This window comes from Chrysemys picta, chromosome 25 (genome assembly GCF_011386835.1).
Source record: "Chrysemys picta bellii isolate R12L10 chromosome 25, ASM1138683v2, whole genome shotgun sequence".
NCBI classification, from domain to species: Eukaryota; Metazoa; Chordata; order Testudines; family Emydidae; genus Chrysemys; species Chrysemys picta.
Window position 1 is genome coordinate 8,369,422 of NC_088815.1, and position 17,921 is coordinate 8,387,342.

At 60.1% G+C, this 17,921-nt stretch overlaps 1 protein-coding gene across 5 annotated transcripts; it reads left to right on the forward strand.

The window, feature by feature from the left end:
- Positions 1-3,029: 3,029 nt before the first annotated feature.
- On the forward strand, positions 3,030-17,304 carry CREB3L3 (cAMP responsive element binding protein 3 like 3). 5 transcript variants are annotated; one of them, XM_024105803.3, is made up of 10 exons: positions 3,030-3,211; positions 7,225-7,361; positions 7,888-8,185; positions 9,691-9,809; positions 11,227-11,364; positions 12,109-12,215; positions 12,576-12,644; positions 13,038-13,122; positions 14,036-14,132; positions 15,148-17,304. In XM_024105803.3, the coding sequence occupies exons 2-10, from the start codon at positions 7,227-7,229 to the stop codon at positions 15,480-15,482; spliced, it is 1,383 nt and encodes a 460-aa protein (XP_023961571.2). In that variant the 5' UTR covers positions 3,030-3,211; positions 7,225-7,226; the 3' UTR covers positions 15,483-17,304. The 5 variants fall into 5 exon arrangements, with proteins under 5 accessions (XP_023961571.2, XP_023961570.2, XP_008167107.2 ...); XM_024105802.3 differs by having other exon boundaries at positions 3,031-3,211; positions 7,222-7,361; XM_008168885.4 differs by having other exon boundaries at positions 3,031-3,211; positions 7,222-7,361; positions 7,891-8,185.
- The last annotated feature ends 617 nt before the right edge of the window (positions 17,305-17,921 follow it).

Consider the following 17,921-nt stretch of genomic DNA (forward strand, 5'->3'; position numbering starts at 1 on the left):
CTCTTGGGAGCGATCTAACGGGCCCTGAATTTTGATAGACCCTGTTTAGTCTTACGCCTTCCCTGTCGATTTTGACTGGAACCTGCTTCTGAGCAGAGGCAGACTGGAGCGTACCTCTGAGATGGGGTCAGTGGGCTTTGGGGGGGAGGCGATCTGCTAAACTCACCCTCCAGATCTGCCAAGCAGGTGCCTAGTGGCCAGTCTCCACTGTGTTCACCTGAGCTTGGCCGCTGGGCTTCAATCCCTAACGGCGCCCCGCTCCCTTAAGGCCCGATTCTGTGCACCGCTCCGCATCTCCCATGAGGTGCTGGGCATCTGCAACTCCCGGGGACATCAGCAGATGCTGAGGGCCCCCAACGCCTCCTAGGATCAGGCCATTGATTGTTAATCAGAAGATGTTGTGCAATGAGATAACAGTGCTAGACGCTGACCTTGCATCTCACTCATGGCCTTGCCCCTCGCCCCGGCCCCTTGCACCACGCCGCAGTCACAAGGTTTCTTACTCATCTGGGCTTCGGGATCCCTCTGCTAGGGGGAAAATCCGCCTAGGCCTCCCACTGCTGGAGGGGACGGCTGGGCCTCAGGCAGAGGGGATGCTTGTATATTTCCCACCTTGCTCCCTTCCCAGCATTCCCGGCCCCAGAGGCACAATCAGGATCGATTGCCAAGCCTACCATTCCCCTGTGACAGCCTGGAGCTGGGCTGGCCTGGCAACTGGCTACTACATCTCGGGCCTGGGCTTCCATGGCCCTTCTCTGACTTGCCCCACGTGACTGAGAGCAGGATCCGACCTTCGCTGTCCTAGCGCCAGACGGGAAGCACCGTAGCCACAGCCCAAAGCATCCACTTGCCCAGATTCAGAGGTTTCCGTGCATGGTTATTGGAAAAGCCTCTGAAACAGGCATTTTCCGCCCGAAGGGCAAACCGGCCCCGTGCAATAACGCAGAGTGAACAGCTCCCACAATCTGCACTGAGAAAATCACCTTCCGGGCCACATCGCTCCTCCCATTGCCCACCGCACCAGCCATCAATGTCCTCCGTAAGTCCAGGAGCTTCTCTGGCCCCCGTGGCTGCAGTAAACAGGCACCTGACAATCGTTCATTCTCCCAGCTCCCCTGGCAAATCTGTATCATTATCTCCACCTTACACAGGAGGAGCTACTCAGAGGGATGCCGTGACTTGTCCACGGTCACCCCGGAAGTCTGTGGTAGCACCAGGATTTGAACCTTGATTCTCCGGAACCCAAGTCCACAAGCCCAGCCTTCCCCTCAACAGGCTCATCCCAGTCTGCACCTCGGACCTCATCTGCTACCATCTTTGTGCTCTGTTTATCCGCCAGCCGCAACACTGTTCGTCTCCTTAGGATCATAGAAGCAATTCCTTCGAACAGTCAAGTTATAGAGCCCTCCCCAGAAGGGTTATAATAGAAATTGGCAACGTCTTCACCATTACAATGATTCGTAGAGTTTAAGGGCAGAATACACCTTTAGATCATCTGGTCTGACTTCCTGTATGTCACAGGCCGTAGATTTCACCGCTAGCCCTGTCCTGGGCCTGCTAACTAGCGAACCGCTAAAGTACAACTTCCGGAGAAGCAGCTAATCTTGATCCGAAGACATCAAGAAATGGAGAATCCGCCCTTCCCTTGGGAGCTCGGTCCATTGGTCAACCACCTTTGCTGTTAAACATTTGTGCCATAATTCTCATTTGAATTTCTCTGGGCAATTTGTAGCTGTTGGATGACTATGTTTTACATTAACTGCAGCTGGGCGTTCGGGACCGCTTCACTCCAATCCAGGCCTCGCTGCTGTCATCCAGGCCTGCATCACTGCAGTGCGCTCTACATGGGAGTACTCTCAAAGTCTTCCCAGAGGCCTTACCTGGTGTGGATGGCTGCCTGTCTGGTGAGGTTAGCCGTAGGGCTCTTCGCCTAACAGCCAGCCATGGAACAGACCCATCAAAACTGGACTGGTCTATGAAGTTCAGGACGTGTGGCCTGTCCCCTCTGATTTCCAGTGTGCCCATCACCTTAGTATCTGGGCAACATGATAAGCTCAGCTGCTGCACTACTGGGGAGAACAACTCATGTGCTTGAAGAAGCTACAGGGGAGCTGCTCCGGCAGTGCTATCGCCCCATAGGCACCTGGCAGGCCAGAGCCAAGAGGCCTGACTGGGTTGTCACTGATGCTGGTGTAAATCTGGAGTGACTCCATTAAAGTCAATGTCCAGGTAGTCCAAGTGAGAGCCAGGTCAGACCTCAGGATGTTAGTTCCACCCATTCCATCACCTGGTCCCATATGGGAATTCTGCCCACTGAGGGAGGAAGAAGACAGAGCAGGATAATAACGAGGGAGGAAGAAGACAGACCAGGATAATAACCTTCTACTCCTTAGAGGTTTACATCCATCGATCTCAAAGTGCTTAAGAAGGTAAGTACCATTATCCCCATTTCACAGGTGGAGAAACCAAAGCACCAAACCTTCTACTCCTTAGAGGTTTACATTCATCGATCTCAAAGTGCTTAAGAAGGTAAGTACCATTATCCCCATTTCACAGGTGGAGAAACCAAAGCACGGAGGTTAGGTGGCTTGGACCAATGTCACACAGCAAGTCAGGGCCAGAGCTGGGGGTAGGACCTAGGAATCCAGGTGTCCTGCCATGTGCCCTGGCCTCAGAAGGCCGGAAAGGCAGCTCATGTGTTTATGGGATAAGATAAGGGCGCGAGTCCAAGGCAACATCTTCCAAATGCCCCGGGATTATTTCTGACACCCAGAAAATGTGATTAATGCTGATGCGTTGGTCTAGCAAAAGGGAAATCGTTCCTGAAAGTGGGTGAGAGTTCACAGAGAGATGGGGCGGGCTGGGACTTTGCACCGCCGGGCCCAGGGCCCACCCTGGCTTGGAGAACAACAAAAACATCTCGGTAATAGTTACCCAGCTCCCCTCAGCCATTACCGCTCCCCTCTAGCCGTCAATCAGCATAGAGCCCTTTGCCCCACTGTCCAATCAGAACCGGGGAGGGTTTTGCAATCCTTGAGGCTATTTCTGCTCCGTTGGAGTTTAAACTTTGCCACTGAGTGAAAGAAACTTTGGGGAGAAGCAGAGAGAGAGAGAAGACTCATTCCAGCCACCAGTGCTTCCCGGGGTTCGCCGGGAACCCCCAGTCCACATCAGCAGAGGCTCTTGGAGTGGGACTTGGCTATAGACAGAGGTGAGTCCATGGGCTAATTCCTCCAGAAATCTGTCCTTTTGGTGTCTTTTCCTAGCCGCCCTGAGTTTGGCTATCAGTGCCACACAAACAACAGGACAAAGGTCGGGACAGGGGGACAGAAAAGTCCACTGGCCAAAGAGTGATTTAATAACAACCGATTGCTGTTAATAGCATATTAATTAGCAATTTCCCACGCAGACTCAAGCAGCTACCTTAGAAAGTCTGCCTTGGGTTGGGGTGTGTTTTTTTTTTTTTCATTATATTTTTCAAACTTACCATCAACCATTAGTATTTGGCATCTCCATTATAAGCATTGAGTCCAGATCCGGTCACTGAATATTCGTCTGATGCCTATAAAATGTGATTCATGCTGGTACCTGTTTGTTTCTTAGGGCCAGAATTTTCACAAGAAATGGGTCCTAGGTGGTATGATACAAATGAATCATCACCACTCCTCATTTGGGCTGCCAAATAAGTATCCAGATTTTCACAAGAGCTTTGTAGCACAACGGGGCAGCTGGGGATTAAGATCTGGAGTATCTGTACTGTAGTTAAGTACCTAGACGGGAGCTGAGCTCTTTTGAAAATCTGGCTTCATAGCTACAGAGCGCGGCTGGCTGGGAACCGATTTGTTGGGTACCTGCAAAAGATTTCGATGAAAACAAAACAAGACTTTGTCAAGATTTGCCGCCCGAATTTTTCGCCAAACTGAAACATTTTGGCCAGCCAAACTCCAACCAAAAAACCGTTGGGTTTGTGGCCAAGCAAAATGATTCAGTGTCTGAAGAGGGAAACCTTTTCAGGTTTTTCAACAAAGGCCCCCAAATTTCTTCAAAATTGGCCCTTGCCCGAGGAAAAGCTGTTTGGCACCGAAAAAACGTTTGGAATGAAAAACATCATCGCCGTTACTCCAGAGCCCAAGGGTTGTGTTTGCAGAAATAATTAACGGGCCACAGTTTGCTTTAGCCTGGGGTAGACTGGGAGGAGCTCTGCAGTGCGCCTGATCCTCCTTGGCCTTGTGCTAGCCACAGATTTCCGATTCCTCCCGGTGTACGACACAAGAGAGCCCCTCGGTGCTGGGTTTGCACCGGGGAAACGGGAGCCCAAGATAGGGGCAGATGTAAGAAATCAAACTCAGTTTTGCATCCACTGTGCCCTCCCCCAGGTCAGCCAGCTCCTGCCCCTGGAGGGGGAAGGACCCAAAGTCAAGTAGCTGTTTTCTGCCTCTCTGTGGAGAGCCTAAAAAAGAGAGCTGAGAGGCACTCAGAACTCAGAGGCCCCAGAACCCTGTGGAGGGCCACGCTATGGGGCAGGAGAAAATGGACAGCCATGAAATCACCCCGGCTCTGTAGCTGCGGAGTGAGTCCCAGGCAGGGGTCAGCTCAGAGGTTCCTGGTTGCCAGGAAACAATTAGTTGCTCATTATTTCAGGTGGGCACCAAGTGAGCCCATCACCCAGTCACCTCCCCTCTTAACCTGCCAAAGGCAGCCGCTAACACCTCCCACTCCCAGTCCTCGATCCGCCTCCATCGGCTCTATCCGCCTCAGGGGCCACCAGAAAGGGCTCTGCAGGCCGAGGACTATCCTACGGGCGCAAGCCAGGGCCTGGGATGTAGCAAGGATGCTCCAGGTTTCAGGTCCTCTTGCTTTGCCTCTCTGAGCCCAGCCAAGTTCTCACCTACGTGAGGCAGGAGGGGGGGGATATTTGGGTGCTTTGGACACTTCTCTCCAGCCAAGGGCCCTCTCCCCGTGGCTGGGACGGCCACCTCCACTACGTTGGCGGTGCGTCCTGACAACCGGCCTTTGGGGGTTTGCCAGCACCATTTCCTCATCTCCAGGGGCTCAGCAAGGTGGGGTTGGCACATGCAGGAGGGAGTCTGGCATCAGCCCATTTCCAGAGACCTGCTGTATGGAGGAGAATTGCTGATCTCCGGGGACCCAACGGGGTGAAGCCCTCGTGCTTGGAGCAGTTTGGAGGGACCTTTATTAGTCACCAGCTTGGCCCAGGAGCCTCCCTCCTGCATGTCAGAGATGGGGGGAGCGGGGAGGCTCAGAGCTATCAAAATGCCAACCCCTGCCCAACAGAGCGGTGCAAAACAATAGAACGGACCCTAGCCACTTAAGACTTATTGGGTGTCCCTGCTCTGCTCCCCACCGCCCCTGGGAACTCCAGCACAGCAACGGGGAGAGAACTCGGCTGTGCAACGACATTTCCTGTCTCTTAAACTAATGGAGAATCTCCCTTAGGTGCTGGCAGTATAGGGGCTATGAAACACAGGCTAGGTGTTTGGATTCCCTCCATTAGAGAGTATTGGTGCACACATATGCACGCAGGCACACAAAGACAAAGACACCGCCCCACACACTTCTTTGTGTCTACACCACAGCCAAGATTTTCAGCAGTGACTAGCAACTTTGGGTGCCCAACCTGAGACACTTTAAAGGGCCCGACAGTCGGAGGGGCAGGTGAAAAGCAGCCCCCTTTACGGTGACTTAAGTCAGCCCCCCAGGATCACTCATCCCCTTGGGAAATAGTGGCCTGTCTTTCCCTAAGCGCGGGCCTCGAGGGAGCCGCCCAGGGCCAGCCCCTGCCTATGCTACGCTGGGGAAACGCTGCAATGTTGTTCCCTTCCAGTTGGAGGTGCTGCTGGAGACAGCCAAGGCAGACGCAGAGAGTCAGACGGGGAGAAAAGTTGGAGGTTCAGAGTCCAGCAGTAAATGTGGCTCCAGTCAGGCTGAGCGGGAGCGGGGGCGGGGGCGGGGGGGAGATTCTAGGAAGAGGCAATAAACCCAGCCGTGAGGCCTGGTTAGGCTCCATGGCCAATGCTGAGGGAAGGGGAACGAACCTGAATGTTCCCCACTCCCCTTGGACTCCGTCCCCACTCCCAGGCCTGGGGGCAGAGCCGGCGGGGAAGAGGATCCCCATCCCAAGGCTGGGGGGGACACGGCACATGCCAGGCAACGAGCTGAAGAAACAGAGAGAAGAGGAGCTGGTGGGGAGATGATTCCCCAGGGGAGGCAGGTGTCACGGAGTCCCCGGGCGATGCTCTGGAACTGCTCCCCACAAAGCCAGTCAGGACTTCGGAGAGCCTCCTCTCCCATGGAGCAGACTGTCTTCAGGGCAAGAAGTTCCCATGGCTTCACCTTCCTGGGACTGACCTTGGAGCATTCAGCATATGCCCGTCCGTGCGCTTCCCACAGCGAGTCCACCCAGGCCGGGTCCTGGGGAAGCCAGAGGGTCCTGCACCCCCACTTCGCCGTCAGACGTGACTCTCAGCCAGCCAGTAAAACAGAGGTTTATTAGATGACAGGAACACAGTCTAAAACAGAGCTTGTAGGTCCAGCGAACGGGACCCCTCGGCCGGGTCCATTATGGGGCCCAGCAAGCCAGACACCCACGTCTGCACTCACTCCCCGTCCCCAGCCAGCTCCAAACTGAAACCCCCTCCAGCCCCTCCTCCTCTGGGCTTTGTCCCTTTCCCGGGCCAGGAGGTCACCTGATCTCTTTGTTCACCTTTAGCCATCCCCTTGCAGGGGGGGGGAGGGCCCCGGCCATTTGTTGCCAGGAGACAGAGTGTCGGTGATTTATGCACACTGGCCCTTTGCTCTGCAACAATCTCACCCCCTAGAGACTTAAGAAATGCATAGGGGAAACTGAGGCACCCGCACACTATTCAGAGGAAACATTAAGAACAGTCCCACTTTGTCACAGCAGGGCAGGAGGGATTTGCTCTCCCATCCCAGTTCTCACTATATCCCTGAGCCCTCCCCAGCTCTGCACCCCAAGCTCCTCGCTGAGCCCCCACCTCTGCACCCCAAGCTCCCCACTGACCCCCCCGCTCTGCACCCTGGGCTCCCCACTGAGCCCCCCTCCCAGCTCTGCACCCCAGGCTCCCCGCTGAGCCCCCCGCAGGTCTCTGCACCCCAAGCTCTCCGCTGAGCCCATCCCCAGCTCTGCACCCGGGGTGCCCAGGGAGCTGGCCTGGCCTTACGGCACTGTCTCTTCCCCAGCAGACATGGCCTCCAGCTGCCAAATGGGCAGCATTGACAGCCTGGAGCTGCTGGACCTGCTCTTTGACCGACAGGACGGGATCCTCCGGAACGTGGAGTTCGGGGGCCACACGGCCGGCTGGCCCGGGCCAGAGCAGAGTGTGAGTTCCCCTCCCCCAGAGCCGGGGCCAGCGGGGGAGGCAGGGGCACACGAGGGAAACACCAGCCTGGTCTCCCAACCAGGCTTTCCCTAGGGACCCCTCTGCCTGGGAGGCCAACAAGTCACTGACTGATCCGCCCAGTGCAGAGCACTAGTGCCGGGGGTGGGGAGGGGGAGGCTGACCCCACCTCCTCCCCTGGGTGCACTGGGGTCCCCTCCCCTGGGTGCACAAGGATCCCCACCGTGCTACTCAGTGCACTGGGAGCCCCACCCCCTCCCCTGGGTTCACTGGGATCCCCACTCCATGCACTAGTGCCAGGAGCCCCTCCCCACCCCTGGGTGCATTGGGATCCCCACCCCATGCACTAGTGCCGGGAACCCCAGTCCCAGCCCCACCCCCGCCCCCGGCTGGCTCACGCTCTGGCAGGGCGTGTCCATGGGCAGGCCAATGCCCGGCTCCATCCATGCCCTGCTTCCCCCTCCCGTGGGTGACTCGTCTTCTGGTCTCATTTCCGTCTCTTCTCCAGCAGCTGCCCGGTGCCCAGGAGAACGAGGATTTCCTCAGCTCCATCCTGGGCTCGGGGGACTCCAGCTCTGACTCCCCGATCTGGTCCCCTGCAGCCAGCGACAGCGGCATCTCTGAGGACCCGAACTCGGACCAGCTCGACAGCCCCCAGCACTACGTGCCCACAGGCAGCCCGGGGGGCTACTCGGATGGGGGGCCCGGTGAGCCGGCGTACCCCTACCAGGAGTCCTCCCAGGCCCAGCCCGCTCCCAGCCTGCCTGGGGCTGACCTGCGGGAGGCCGAAGTCTCCATAGACCTCGGTGAGTTCAGGTGTGGAGCTGGAGTGGGGGGAAAGAGGAGCCTCATTGGGGAGCCCAGGATGAAGGGAGCTGGGGGGCTCAGCGGGGAGCCTGGGGTGCAGTGCTGGGGGGGTCAGCAGGGAGCTCGGGTGATGGGAGCTGGGGGGTCAGTGGGAAGCCCGGGGTGCAGCGCTGGGGGGGGGGTCATCAGGGAGCCCAGGGTGTAGAGCTGGGAGGGGGGGTCAGTGGGGAGCCCGGGGTGCAGAGCTGGGGGGGGTCATCAGGGAGCCCAGGGTGTAGAGCTGGGAGGGGGGGGTCAGTGGGGAGCCCAGGGTGCAGAGCTGGGGGGTCAGCGGGGAGCCTGGGGTGCAGAGCTGGGGGGGGGTCAGCAGGGAGCTCGGGTGATGGGAGCTGGGGGGTCAGTGGGAAGCCCGGGGTGAAGAGAGCTGGGGGGGTCAGTGGGAGCCCGGGATGCAGCACTGGGGGGGGGTCATCAGGGAGCCCGGGGTGTAGAGCTGGGGGGGGGTCAGTGGGGAGCCCGGGGTGCAGAGCTGGGGGGCTCAGCAGGGAGCTTGGGGTGCAGAGCTGAGGGGGTCAGCGGGGAGCTCAGATGATGGGAGCTGGGGGGGTCAGTGGGGAGCCCGGGGTGCAGAGCTGGGTGGGGGGGCTCAGGGTGCAGAGCTGGGGGGGGCTCAGCGGGGAGCCCGGGGTGCAGAGCTGGGTGGGGGGGCTCAGGGTGCAGAGCTGGGGGGGCTCAGCGGGGAGCCTGGGGTGAAGGGAGCTGGGAGGGGGACTCAGCAGGGAGCCTGGGGTGCAGAACTGGGGGGGGGAGCGAAGGGGGGGGGGCCCAGACGGGTGCGCACGCAGCCTGTGCGCGGGGCCTGAGCGGTCCTTCCCGAGCACACCAGCCCGTCCGGCGTGGAACTGCAGCGCGAGTGGATCTTGCCGGTAACACCCCGAGTCACCAGCAGATGGCGGTAAATCCCGCTGGTTGCAGCCAGCCCTGGCACAGCGAGGAACCTGCAGCCAGAGCAGGTTGGGGGCAGGGCCGCCCGGGGGGCAAGTGGGGCAATGTGCCCCGGGCCCCGCAGGGGTCCCCACGAGAATATAGCATTCTGTAGTGCTGCAACATTTTTTATGGAAGGGGCCCCCGAAATTGCTTTGCCCCAGGCCCCCTGAATCCTCTGGGCGGCCCTGGTTGGGGGTCTGGCAGCTGGAGCCCCAAGTCCCAGGCTCAGCTCCACACTCAGGGCCTGATGCTCCGTCAGCCCCCACCCTGTGTTGTCTGGTGACTCGCTCCCACTGGGCGCGGGAGTAGCCCGGCTCGGGGGCGGCGATGAACCCGGGTGCCAAGCAGGTGGCGTCAGGCCCACAGGACTCCAGCGAGGGAGATCCTGCAGGAGACTCAGGAGGTGGAGTGAATTGGGGCCCGGACACCAGGGCTAACGCCCCGAGCAAGAAGCCGGTCAGCTGGCCTAGGGCATTGATCACACTGACCCCCCGTCTCCCCTTGTCCTTCATCCCAGACATGTGGAATCCTGGTTTTTTCTCGGAGAAGAGTGGCGACTTGCCTGCTCCCACTCAGATCGCCACTTCCTGCACCCTGACGGTGAAGGACCTGCTGCTGTCCAGCAACTGTGAGATGGTGAGGGCCTTGCATTCCACCTGCCCATCCCCAGGAACTCCCCATCCATCCACCTGTCCACCCATCCCAACCCACTATCCATCCCCCCATCCATCCACCTGTTCCCCCATCCTTCCCTCCATCCATCCACCTGTCCACCCATCCCAACCCACTATCCAGTCCCCCATCCATCCACTGTCCCCCTGTCCATCCATCCATCCATCCATCCACCTGTCCACCCATCCCAACCCACTATCCATCCCCCCATCTATCCCCCCATCCCCCGTCCTTCCATCCATCCATCCATCCATCCATCCATCCATCCATCCATCCATCCGACCATCCATCTGTCCACCCGTCCCCACCCACTATCCATCCCCTCATCCATCCATCCAGTCCCATCCATCCACCTGTCCACCCATCCCAACCCACTATCCATCCCCCCATCCATCCACCTGTTCCCCCGTCCTTCCGTCCATCCATCCATCCATCCATCCATCCATCCATCCATCCATCCATCTGTCCACCCGTCACCACCCACTATCCATCTCCCCATCCATTCCCATCCACCCACCTGTCCACCCATCCCAACCCACTATCCATCCCCCATCCATCCACCTGTCCCCCCCGTCCATCCATTCTCCTGTCTACCCATCCCCACCCACTATCCATCCACCTGTCCCCCTGCCACCCTATCCGTCCATCCATCCATTCCCATCCGCTCTCCATCCATCCATCCTCCCCAATCTTATTGTATCCATCCGTCCACCTCTCTATATCCTCCATCCATCCACCTGTCCCCCGTCCATCCATCCATCCATTCCCATCCACTCTCCATCCATCCTTCCCCATTTGCTCTGTAATTACTGGATTGCAGAAGGTCAGGTCCAAAGAGTCCGATTCTCTCTTGCCCTGCACCTTGCGCAGTCATTGGCACCCGTGCAAAGGGATGTAAAATGTCCCCAGAGCAGAGCGGGGCATTTTACAGCCCCTGTGCCCTGTTGTACACAACAGCATGAGCTGCAGGGCAGTGGCAAACTGGGCCAAGCGTGTGTTAATTAGGGTTTGAAAGTTCGGCATAGATAACCCTGGTAGGGGCTGGGCAGATGACAAGCAGGGACTGTGAAAAGCGTCCTCCACTAGGGGGCAGTGCCTGAGGACCTGAGTCCATTCCCGTCATATCTCTGCTATTCCAGGCCTGCCCCCCACCCCCAACAGCGCCCCTCAATCCTGACCTTGCAGCCTTGGGACTTTTCTGACCCTCCCAAAATCTCTGGTTCACTTTGAGGTCTGCAGAGGGGTCAGGTGGGCTTGCCCTGCCCCCTGGGATGGTCCCCCCAGCTGGGAGGATGGCCATGTGGCCGGGCTCTCGGAGCAGAACCGGGGGGGCAGGGGCCAAGGCGCTTCCAGGGATAACACATTGGTGCCATTGACACAGCAGCAGCAGCAGCTGATGACCCCAGTGCTGTTGAGACAAAGTCATGGGCACTGCCAGGAGCTGGTGCTGACGGAGGACGAGAAGAAGCTGCTGGCCAAGGAGGGGGTCACGCTGCCCACCCAGCTGCCCCTCACCAAGGTAAGGAGAGGCCAAGGGACGGGATCCCCCCGGGTCACCTTTACAGCTGAGTCTTATCCTTCCAGTGCATGGAGAGCCAGCGGGGTAGGCGTGGAGGGGGTTGGGGGCGTGGAGGGCCCATGGGATGGGGGTCCCTGCTGGGCTCATTGTGGACTCAGCTGTAGGTTCTGGTCTGCTGTTGGCTTCTGGAGCAGATCTAGGCCACGGCGGTGCCACTGACTCCAGGGGTGTGGTGGTACTCGCTCACCCCAGGGTTGAATTGGACCCCAGCGGAGGAGCCTGGGTGGGAGTGAGGGACAGTGAATGGGCCACAGGGGTGGCTTGTAGGACAGGTCTTGGTGGATGCCCAGGCCCTGGGGGAAGCGGGTTGTTCACACAGGAGAGATCAGCCCTTGGGGGCTAGAGGAGGGAGAGCAGCGGGGCTGGGTTGTTCGCCATCCCCAGAACCTATGCTCCCCGCTGGGCCATCTCAGCCGAGTGAGTTTGGTTAGTGTCAGAACTCCTGGGTCCTATCCACTGGGGGGCCTTAAGCAGGTCCCCTCCCCTCTTGGTGCCTCAGTTTCTCATCTGCGGGGGGGTCAGGTAACTGCTCCCTGCAAAGCATTCCAGCCCCCCAGTGAGAGGCGCACAGTAGTATCTATTCTCCGGGGTCACAGGGTGATGGGCTGTGGGGCTGGGAAGGACTCCAGTCAGGGAGTCCCCGCCCCAGCGCCATGGTCCGGGCTCTGCCCTTCTCTCCGGCAGTACGAGGAGCGAGTGCTGAAGAAGATCCGCCGGAAGATCCGGAATAAGCAGTCGGCTCAGGAAAGCCGGAAGAAGAAGAAGGAATATATCGACGGGCTGGAGAGCCGGTGAGATCCCGGCCGCTCTCGCCGCACATCCGAGCAGGAGCTGCCGGCCTCAGGCGGGAGCCGGCTGGCTCTGGGCCCCACTCCCCGGTGCCCTGCCCCTCGTGCAGTCATTTACCGCTGGCCCACGGGGGCACAATGCCCCTGGGCTGGGCTGTTGGCGGTGCAGGCTCGGGTCCTCTCTCTAGACGAGAACCTGCCTCATGCCCCTACCTAGTTCCCACCCAGCGCTGCCCCACGGAGCCATCTCTGCCCCCACCCCAGTTCCTATCTCAGCCCTGCTTCCCCATGTCCCATCTCTGCCCCCGCCTTTCCCATCTCAGCCCCCCAGCGGCTCACGCCTCCTCCCGCTTCTCCCCCCAGGATGTCGGCCTGCACGGCGCAGAACCAGGAACTGCAAAGAAAAGTGCTGCACCTGGAGAAGCAGAACTCGTGAGTCCCAGCTCCCTGCTGCCGGGGGGATGGGGGCACTGGCTGTCTCCCCCTTAACCTGAATAACCGGGTGATCCGGCTGCAAAGAGAGCCCAGGGGATGCCTCCCCCAGGCCCCCTGGAAGTGAAAGTTACCCAGAGCCCCTCTGGAGATGGCCCTGCTAGCTCCCACCTCGGCCATCGGGGCAGGCTGGCTCCCTGCACTTGGCCCCGGGGCTGCAAACAGAGATGGGCCCAAGTCGCCCACTTCAGCCCTGCCGCCCCCTGGTGCCTGGCAGGGGGCTTTGATCTAGTTCTAACTTGCCCCGAGGGATGGGTCTGCCCCTGGGGCCCCACGGGGGGCAGTGCTCCCCCCTTCAGCCCCTGCCTCTGACCGGGTCTTTTCCGCATCCAGGTCCCTCCTGGAGCAACTGAGGAAACTCCAGACCCTCGTGGTGCAGTCGACTAACAAAGCCGCCCAGACAGGGACCTGCATCGCGGTGCGTGGAGATCTCTCACCATTTGCCCCCTTCTGTGCTGATGCCCCCAAGGGGGGCTGGGCCTAGCTTTAGGGGAGCGGGGGGCTCTGCTGGGCAAGATTTCCTGGACCCCCTCCATCTCCTTTCCCCCCACTGCCTCCATGTAGCCACGAGACCCCTATTCCTGTGCAGGGGTACGGCCCAGCAGCAGCTGGGGGCTGCACCAGCACCCCCGGCTCTGCCATTTCCTCTGTGTTGGGGGTGGGCTCTGTCATGGTCTGGCTCTGAGGAGCTTTGCCCCCCACACACACACACATACTGCTGCTGACCACAGGATGGCGCTCTGATACCACGGGAACGGGCACAGGCAAGGAAGGGTAGATGGACAGGCGGGCAGACAAACATCACAGCGTGTATGGGGCCGGATAGAGAGTCAGAGAGAAGTGAGATGAAGGGGGATGGAAAGAGAGCGAGACAGACAGAGAGGTATGAATGGGGCTGGATGGACAGATAGACATTGGGGATATGGATGGATTGACAGATAGACACTGGAGTATGAATGGGGATGGATGGACGGACAGACAGAGGGGTATGGATGGAGATGGACGGACGGACAGACAGACAGACAGAGGATGGGGATGGACGGACGGACAGACAGACAGAGGGGTATGAATGGGGATGGATGGACAGACAGGGGGGTATGGATGGAGATGGATGGACGGATGGATAGACAGACTTTGTGGTATGAATGGCGATGGAAGACAGACAGACACAGACTCATGACCTGCTCCCAGTGTCCCTAGGAAGTTGAAGTAGGTCCTCTGGCTGGTACCCAAGTTCCCCTCCTCTTGCCCCCCCAACCCACGGACGGGTGGGGCAGGAGACCATGACTATCGGAGGGACCAGCTGACGTCTCTCTCCCTCCGACTCGCAGGTGCTGCTGCTCTCCTTCGCCCTGATCGTCTTCCCCTCCATCAGCCCCTTTGCCCCCAATAAAGCGGAGCCGGAAGGTGACTTTGGGCCGGTGAGAGGTACGTGCTGGTAATGTGCAGAATGCAGGGGGAGTTCAGGGGTCCACAACATGCCGGCAGCTCCCTGGGAGCTGAGGGGTCCTGCACAGACCTGCTGGCAATGGACGGTGTTGTGGTTAAGGTCTGGGAGACAGGACAGCTGCCTTTCAAGCCCGGCTCTGCCATGACTCGCTGGGTGACCAAGGCACTGACCCAGGTCCGTGCCTCAGTTTCCCAGTATGTACCACCAGGAGGATACTGATGTGAGATGACATCGGTGGTGGGGTAAGCAGGGCTGAAGCTAAGCCCTTGTCCACAGGCAGTACCCCCACCCCCGCCATTCAGATGCTAGGCTGGGAAGCTGCCGTCTTCCCAATCAAAGTAAAACCCAAGGGCTTTACATTAAAATTTGGTTTAATAAAAATTCCCCTGGCACTTTTTTTTGCAGTCTGAATGCCAACCTGGGTAGCACTGCCTTCCTAAATGCCCCATGGAGCTTTCACTAGACATTGGTTCTTTTTAATTCCTGGGGCCGCAGAGCACTGCGGGGTTGCTGCGAGCTGTTAAGCAGTCGCCGCGTTCCACCCCAGAAGTGGCTGCATTTCAGCACTGGAGGGAACACGATCCCGAGGCAGCACTGCCGTATACTGTTATGCAGATGTCCGGTTCCACCCCAGAGGTGGCTGTATTTCAGCGCCGGGAGAACGCGATCCCGGGGCAGCATTGCCGTATGCTATTACGCTGTCTGGTTCCACCCCAGAAGTGGCTGCATTTCAGCACTGGAGGGAACGCGATCCCGAGGCAGCATTGCCGTATACTGTTATGCAGCTGTCCGGTTCCACCCCAGAGGTGGCTGCATGGTAGTGCTGGGTGGAGCAATTTCCGTGCCCTGTAAAGAACCATGGGGTGCAGAATGATTCTCACAACTTGTGGGGGAAGGGCGGGGGGGAGGGGCACTGCTGAATGGTGTTGGCCGGCTGGCGCTGGGAGACGCCCCACTGATTGGGCTTGTGCCCCCTCCGCCCCCCCGTGGCAGTATTCTCCAGGTCTCTCCATAACGCTGCCTCCTCCCGGGTGGTCTATGCCCTGATGAAGGACGGCGCCGAGAGCCCCCAGGAGCCGGAGAATCCCGTGTGGACGGAGTACGCCGGCGAGGCCCAGGGCGAGCCCCGGGGAGTCCTCCGCAAATTCCTCAGCAGCCAGGCGCTCGGCAAGCCCCGGGCAGAGGCTCCACAGGCCAACGGGACCGGGGCCCTGCCGCGGGACGGACACTCGGACTTGGAGGGGCTGAGTCACGACGGCCCCATGGCGGCCTCGCTGGCCTGGACAGAGCCCAGCCAGGTGCGGCTGGAGCCGGCCGAGGAGCTGTGAACGCCCCCGGCTGCCTCCCCCGTGCCCGGCCAGCGACGGCGTGAGCGGGAGGGCCGGGAGCCACTGGCCAGGACTCTGGCCGGGGAGGGGGCACTGATGGGAGTGCTGCCCTTGGGGGCTGCCTGGGGTGGGGTGTGGCGTGTGGTGAGAGTGAGAGAGAAAGGGGGTCAAAAGAGGGGGGGCAGCTGGCTCCTTGGAGACTCCAGCAATCGCCGGGGAGGGGAGCCTGGCCCCTGGGCAGCTGCCATTTCACCCAGCCCAGACCTGCAGGGGAACAAGACTCTCCGGCCCCCATCCAGCCTTCCACCCCCCTGGGCTGGGGCACGGTCACCGCCAGGTCCCCTGGAGATTCCATGGGCTGGGAGGTTTCCCTGCGAATTGTCTGACATTTCCCCTTCCTCTACTGCCCCTTCCCCCCTTTCGGTGACGCCCGTTGGGGATTGCAGATGTTTATCCCAGCGCTGCCCGTCCGTCCCAGCCCCACATTTGTGTCTCTTCTCTGTGCTCCCGCAGCTTGGGGAGGGGAGGTGGGGACCTGCACAGAGCGGCCCAGGAAAGGGACAGGTCGGTCCCCTCCCGGCCCCATGGCATGTGGCCTCTGGGTGCATAGCCCCCAAATCCCCTCAAAGGCCCGGGGAGGTGGGCAGAAACCGGGCCGCCCTGCAGCTCCACTTTGCAGGCTTCTGGGCAGCCTGGAGCGGCTGGGGGGGTGGAGGGGGATCCAGAGGCAGTGGGGAAGGGGACCGGGCAGTTTCCAAATGGGAGCCGATCCTGTCGGAGAGAGGCGCAAGGGGGAGCGGGGCCCTTTGTGAAAATGGCGGGGGACGGGCTGGAAAACCGCGGGTTGCTCTCCCCAGTGTGTGGGGAGCTGGTTAATACTCAAGGAAGGCCCCGCGGACATTGGCTAGGGGGCTGGAGTGCAAGCGAGTCGGGGCTCGGGCTCTGCCTGCGCCTAGCACTGCCTCTCCTGGGGGGCACGGAGGGGATGGGGTGGGGAGGTGAAATGGCCAGGCACAGCCCGGGGGGCACAACCCCTTAGGAGCCAAGAGCTTGCTCCTGAGTTCAGCAAAGCAGCGCTGACCGCACCTGGCAGCTGTGATGCGCCAGGCCCGGTGCTGGGATCCGGCTTAGCCGCCAGGCAGAGGGAAAGCGTCAGGAGCTGCGCGTGTGTGTGAGTGTGAGAGAGACGCTGCTGTTGGTCATGTGCACAGGGCCCCCGGCCGCGCAGTTCGATGGGACGCCAGGGCTAAGATGCTGGAACTGAACCACCTAAGCAAGGCAGCGTGAGCCCCGCCTGGGTGTCTCCCCCACTTCCCTCGGGGAGCCTAGTCCCCAGGCTAATATCCTGCGGGGGAGGCATAGGGAGAACCCCTGAGGTGGTGGCGACTGACCCCGCCTAGGGTCTCAGAGCCCTTCCCCAGAGGGAGGCCTGCGAAATCCAAGGCCGCCCAGCGGGGGGGGGGGGTAAGTGGGGCAATTTGCCCCAGACCCCGGGCCCCGCCGGGGCCCCCATGAGAATATAGTATTCTCTAGTATTGCAACCTTTTTTTATGGAAGGGGCCCCCGAAATTGCTTTGCCCAGGCCCCCTAAATCCTCTGGGCGGCCCTGGCGAAATCCAGCTGGTGCTAGGGCAGCCTGTGTCCCTGGCTAGAGTGGGGCACACGCTGCGATTCTCTCCAGGGGGGCCCCGCATGGCCGGGGGGGGGGGCCCAGCGGGGGATGCTGGGATATTTGGTGTTTCTCTGTGTTTGGGGGCAGGGGGTGTGGATTGTTTTTTTTTAAGCCTGAGTTTTCGTCTCCTAATAAACTATTTTAGAAGAACCGGCTGTGGAGTTTGGCGGGGGTGGAACCAGGAAGGTATACGGGGTTGGCCAACATTGGGACGGCCAAAGGCCAGCACCCGACCGCCCGCGGCTTTCCACCCCCCACCCCCAAGGACGCTTCCCCTACACTCTCCCTCTGACCGGATTGTCAGACGCGCCGAGCACCCAAGTCAATGGGAGCTGCACAGGCTCCGAAAAATCTGCCCCATGGGGGACGGGCAGGGCACTGTGGGGAGGGGGCTCCCTCCTCCTGCAGATTCCCCTGGCCCGGCTTCCTGCTCCACCAGTGCCCGCCCGGCTTTACGCTGTCCTCCTTGGCACTCACTCATGGATGGGGGGGGCAGCAGAAGCGAGCTAGCACACACTTGGAGGGGCGAGCAGCTGGGGGAAGGATGCCCGGGCAGGGCCGGATAAACGTGTCCAGGACCATACGGTTGTAGCTGGCTGAACAACAGAGCAGGGGCCTGGTAGCACTTCCTGGGCAGTGGGGGCTGAGGGCACACGGGTCCTTGGGAGTGGCAGACCTGTGGGACTGAAGGAGGAGGGGGCAGGTACAGAGGTGTGGGGCTGGCGCAGTGAGAATAAGGAGGCGTCGGCCTTTCCTTGCTGGAGACC

Bases quoted from the DNA above. Each gene is read 5' to 3' on its own strand.
- CREB3L3 (XM_024105803.3), top strand. From the start codon at position 7,227: ATGGCCTCCAGCTGCCAAATGGGCAGCATTGACAGCCTGGAGCTGCTG. The intron at 9,810-11,226 runs GTGAGGGCCTTG...CCATTGACACAG, and splicing joins TGTCCAGCAACTGTGAGATG to CAGCAGCAGCAGCTGATGAC. The intron at 12,645-13,037 runs GTGAGTCCCAGC...TTCCGCATCCAG, and splicing joins CACCTGGAGAAGCAGAACTC to GTCCCTCCTGGAGCAACTGA.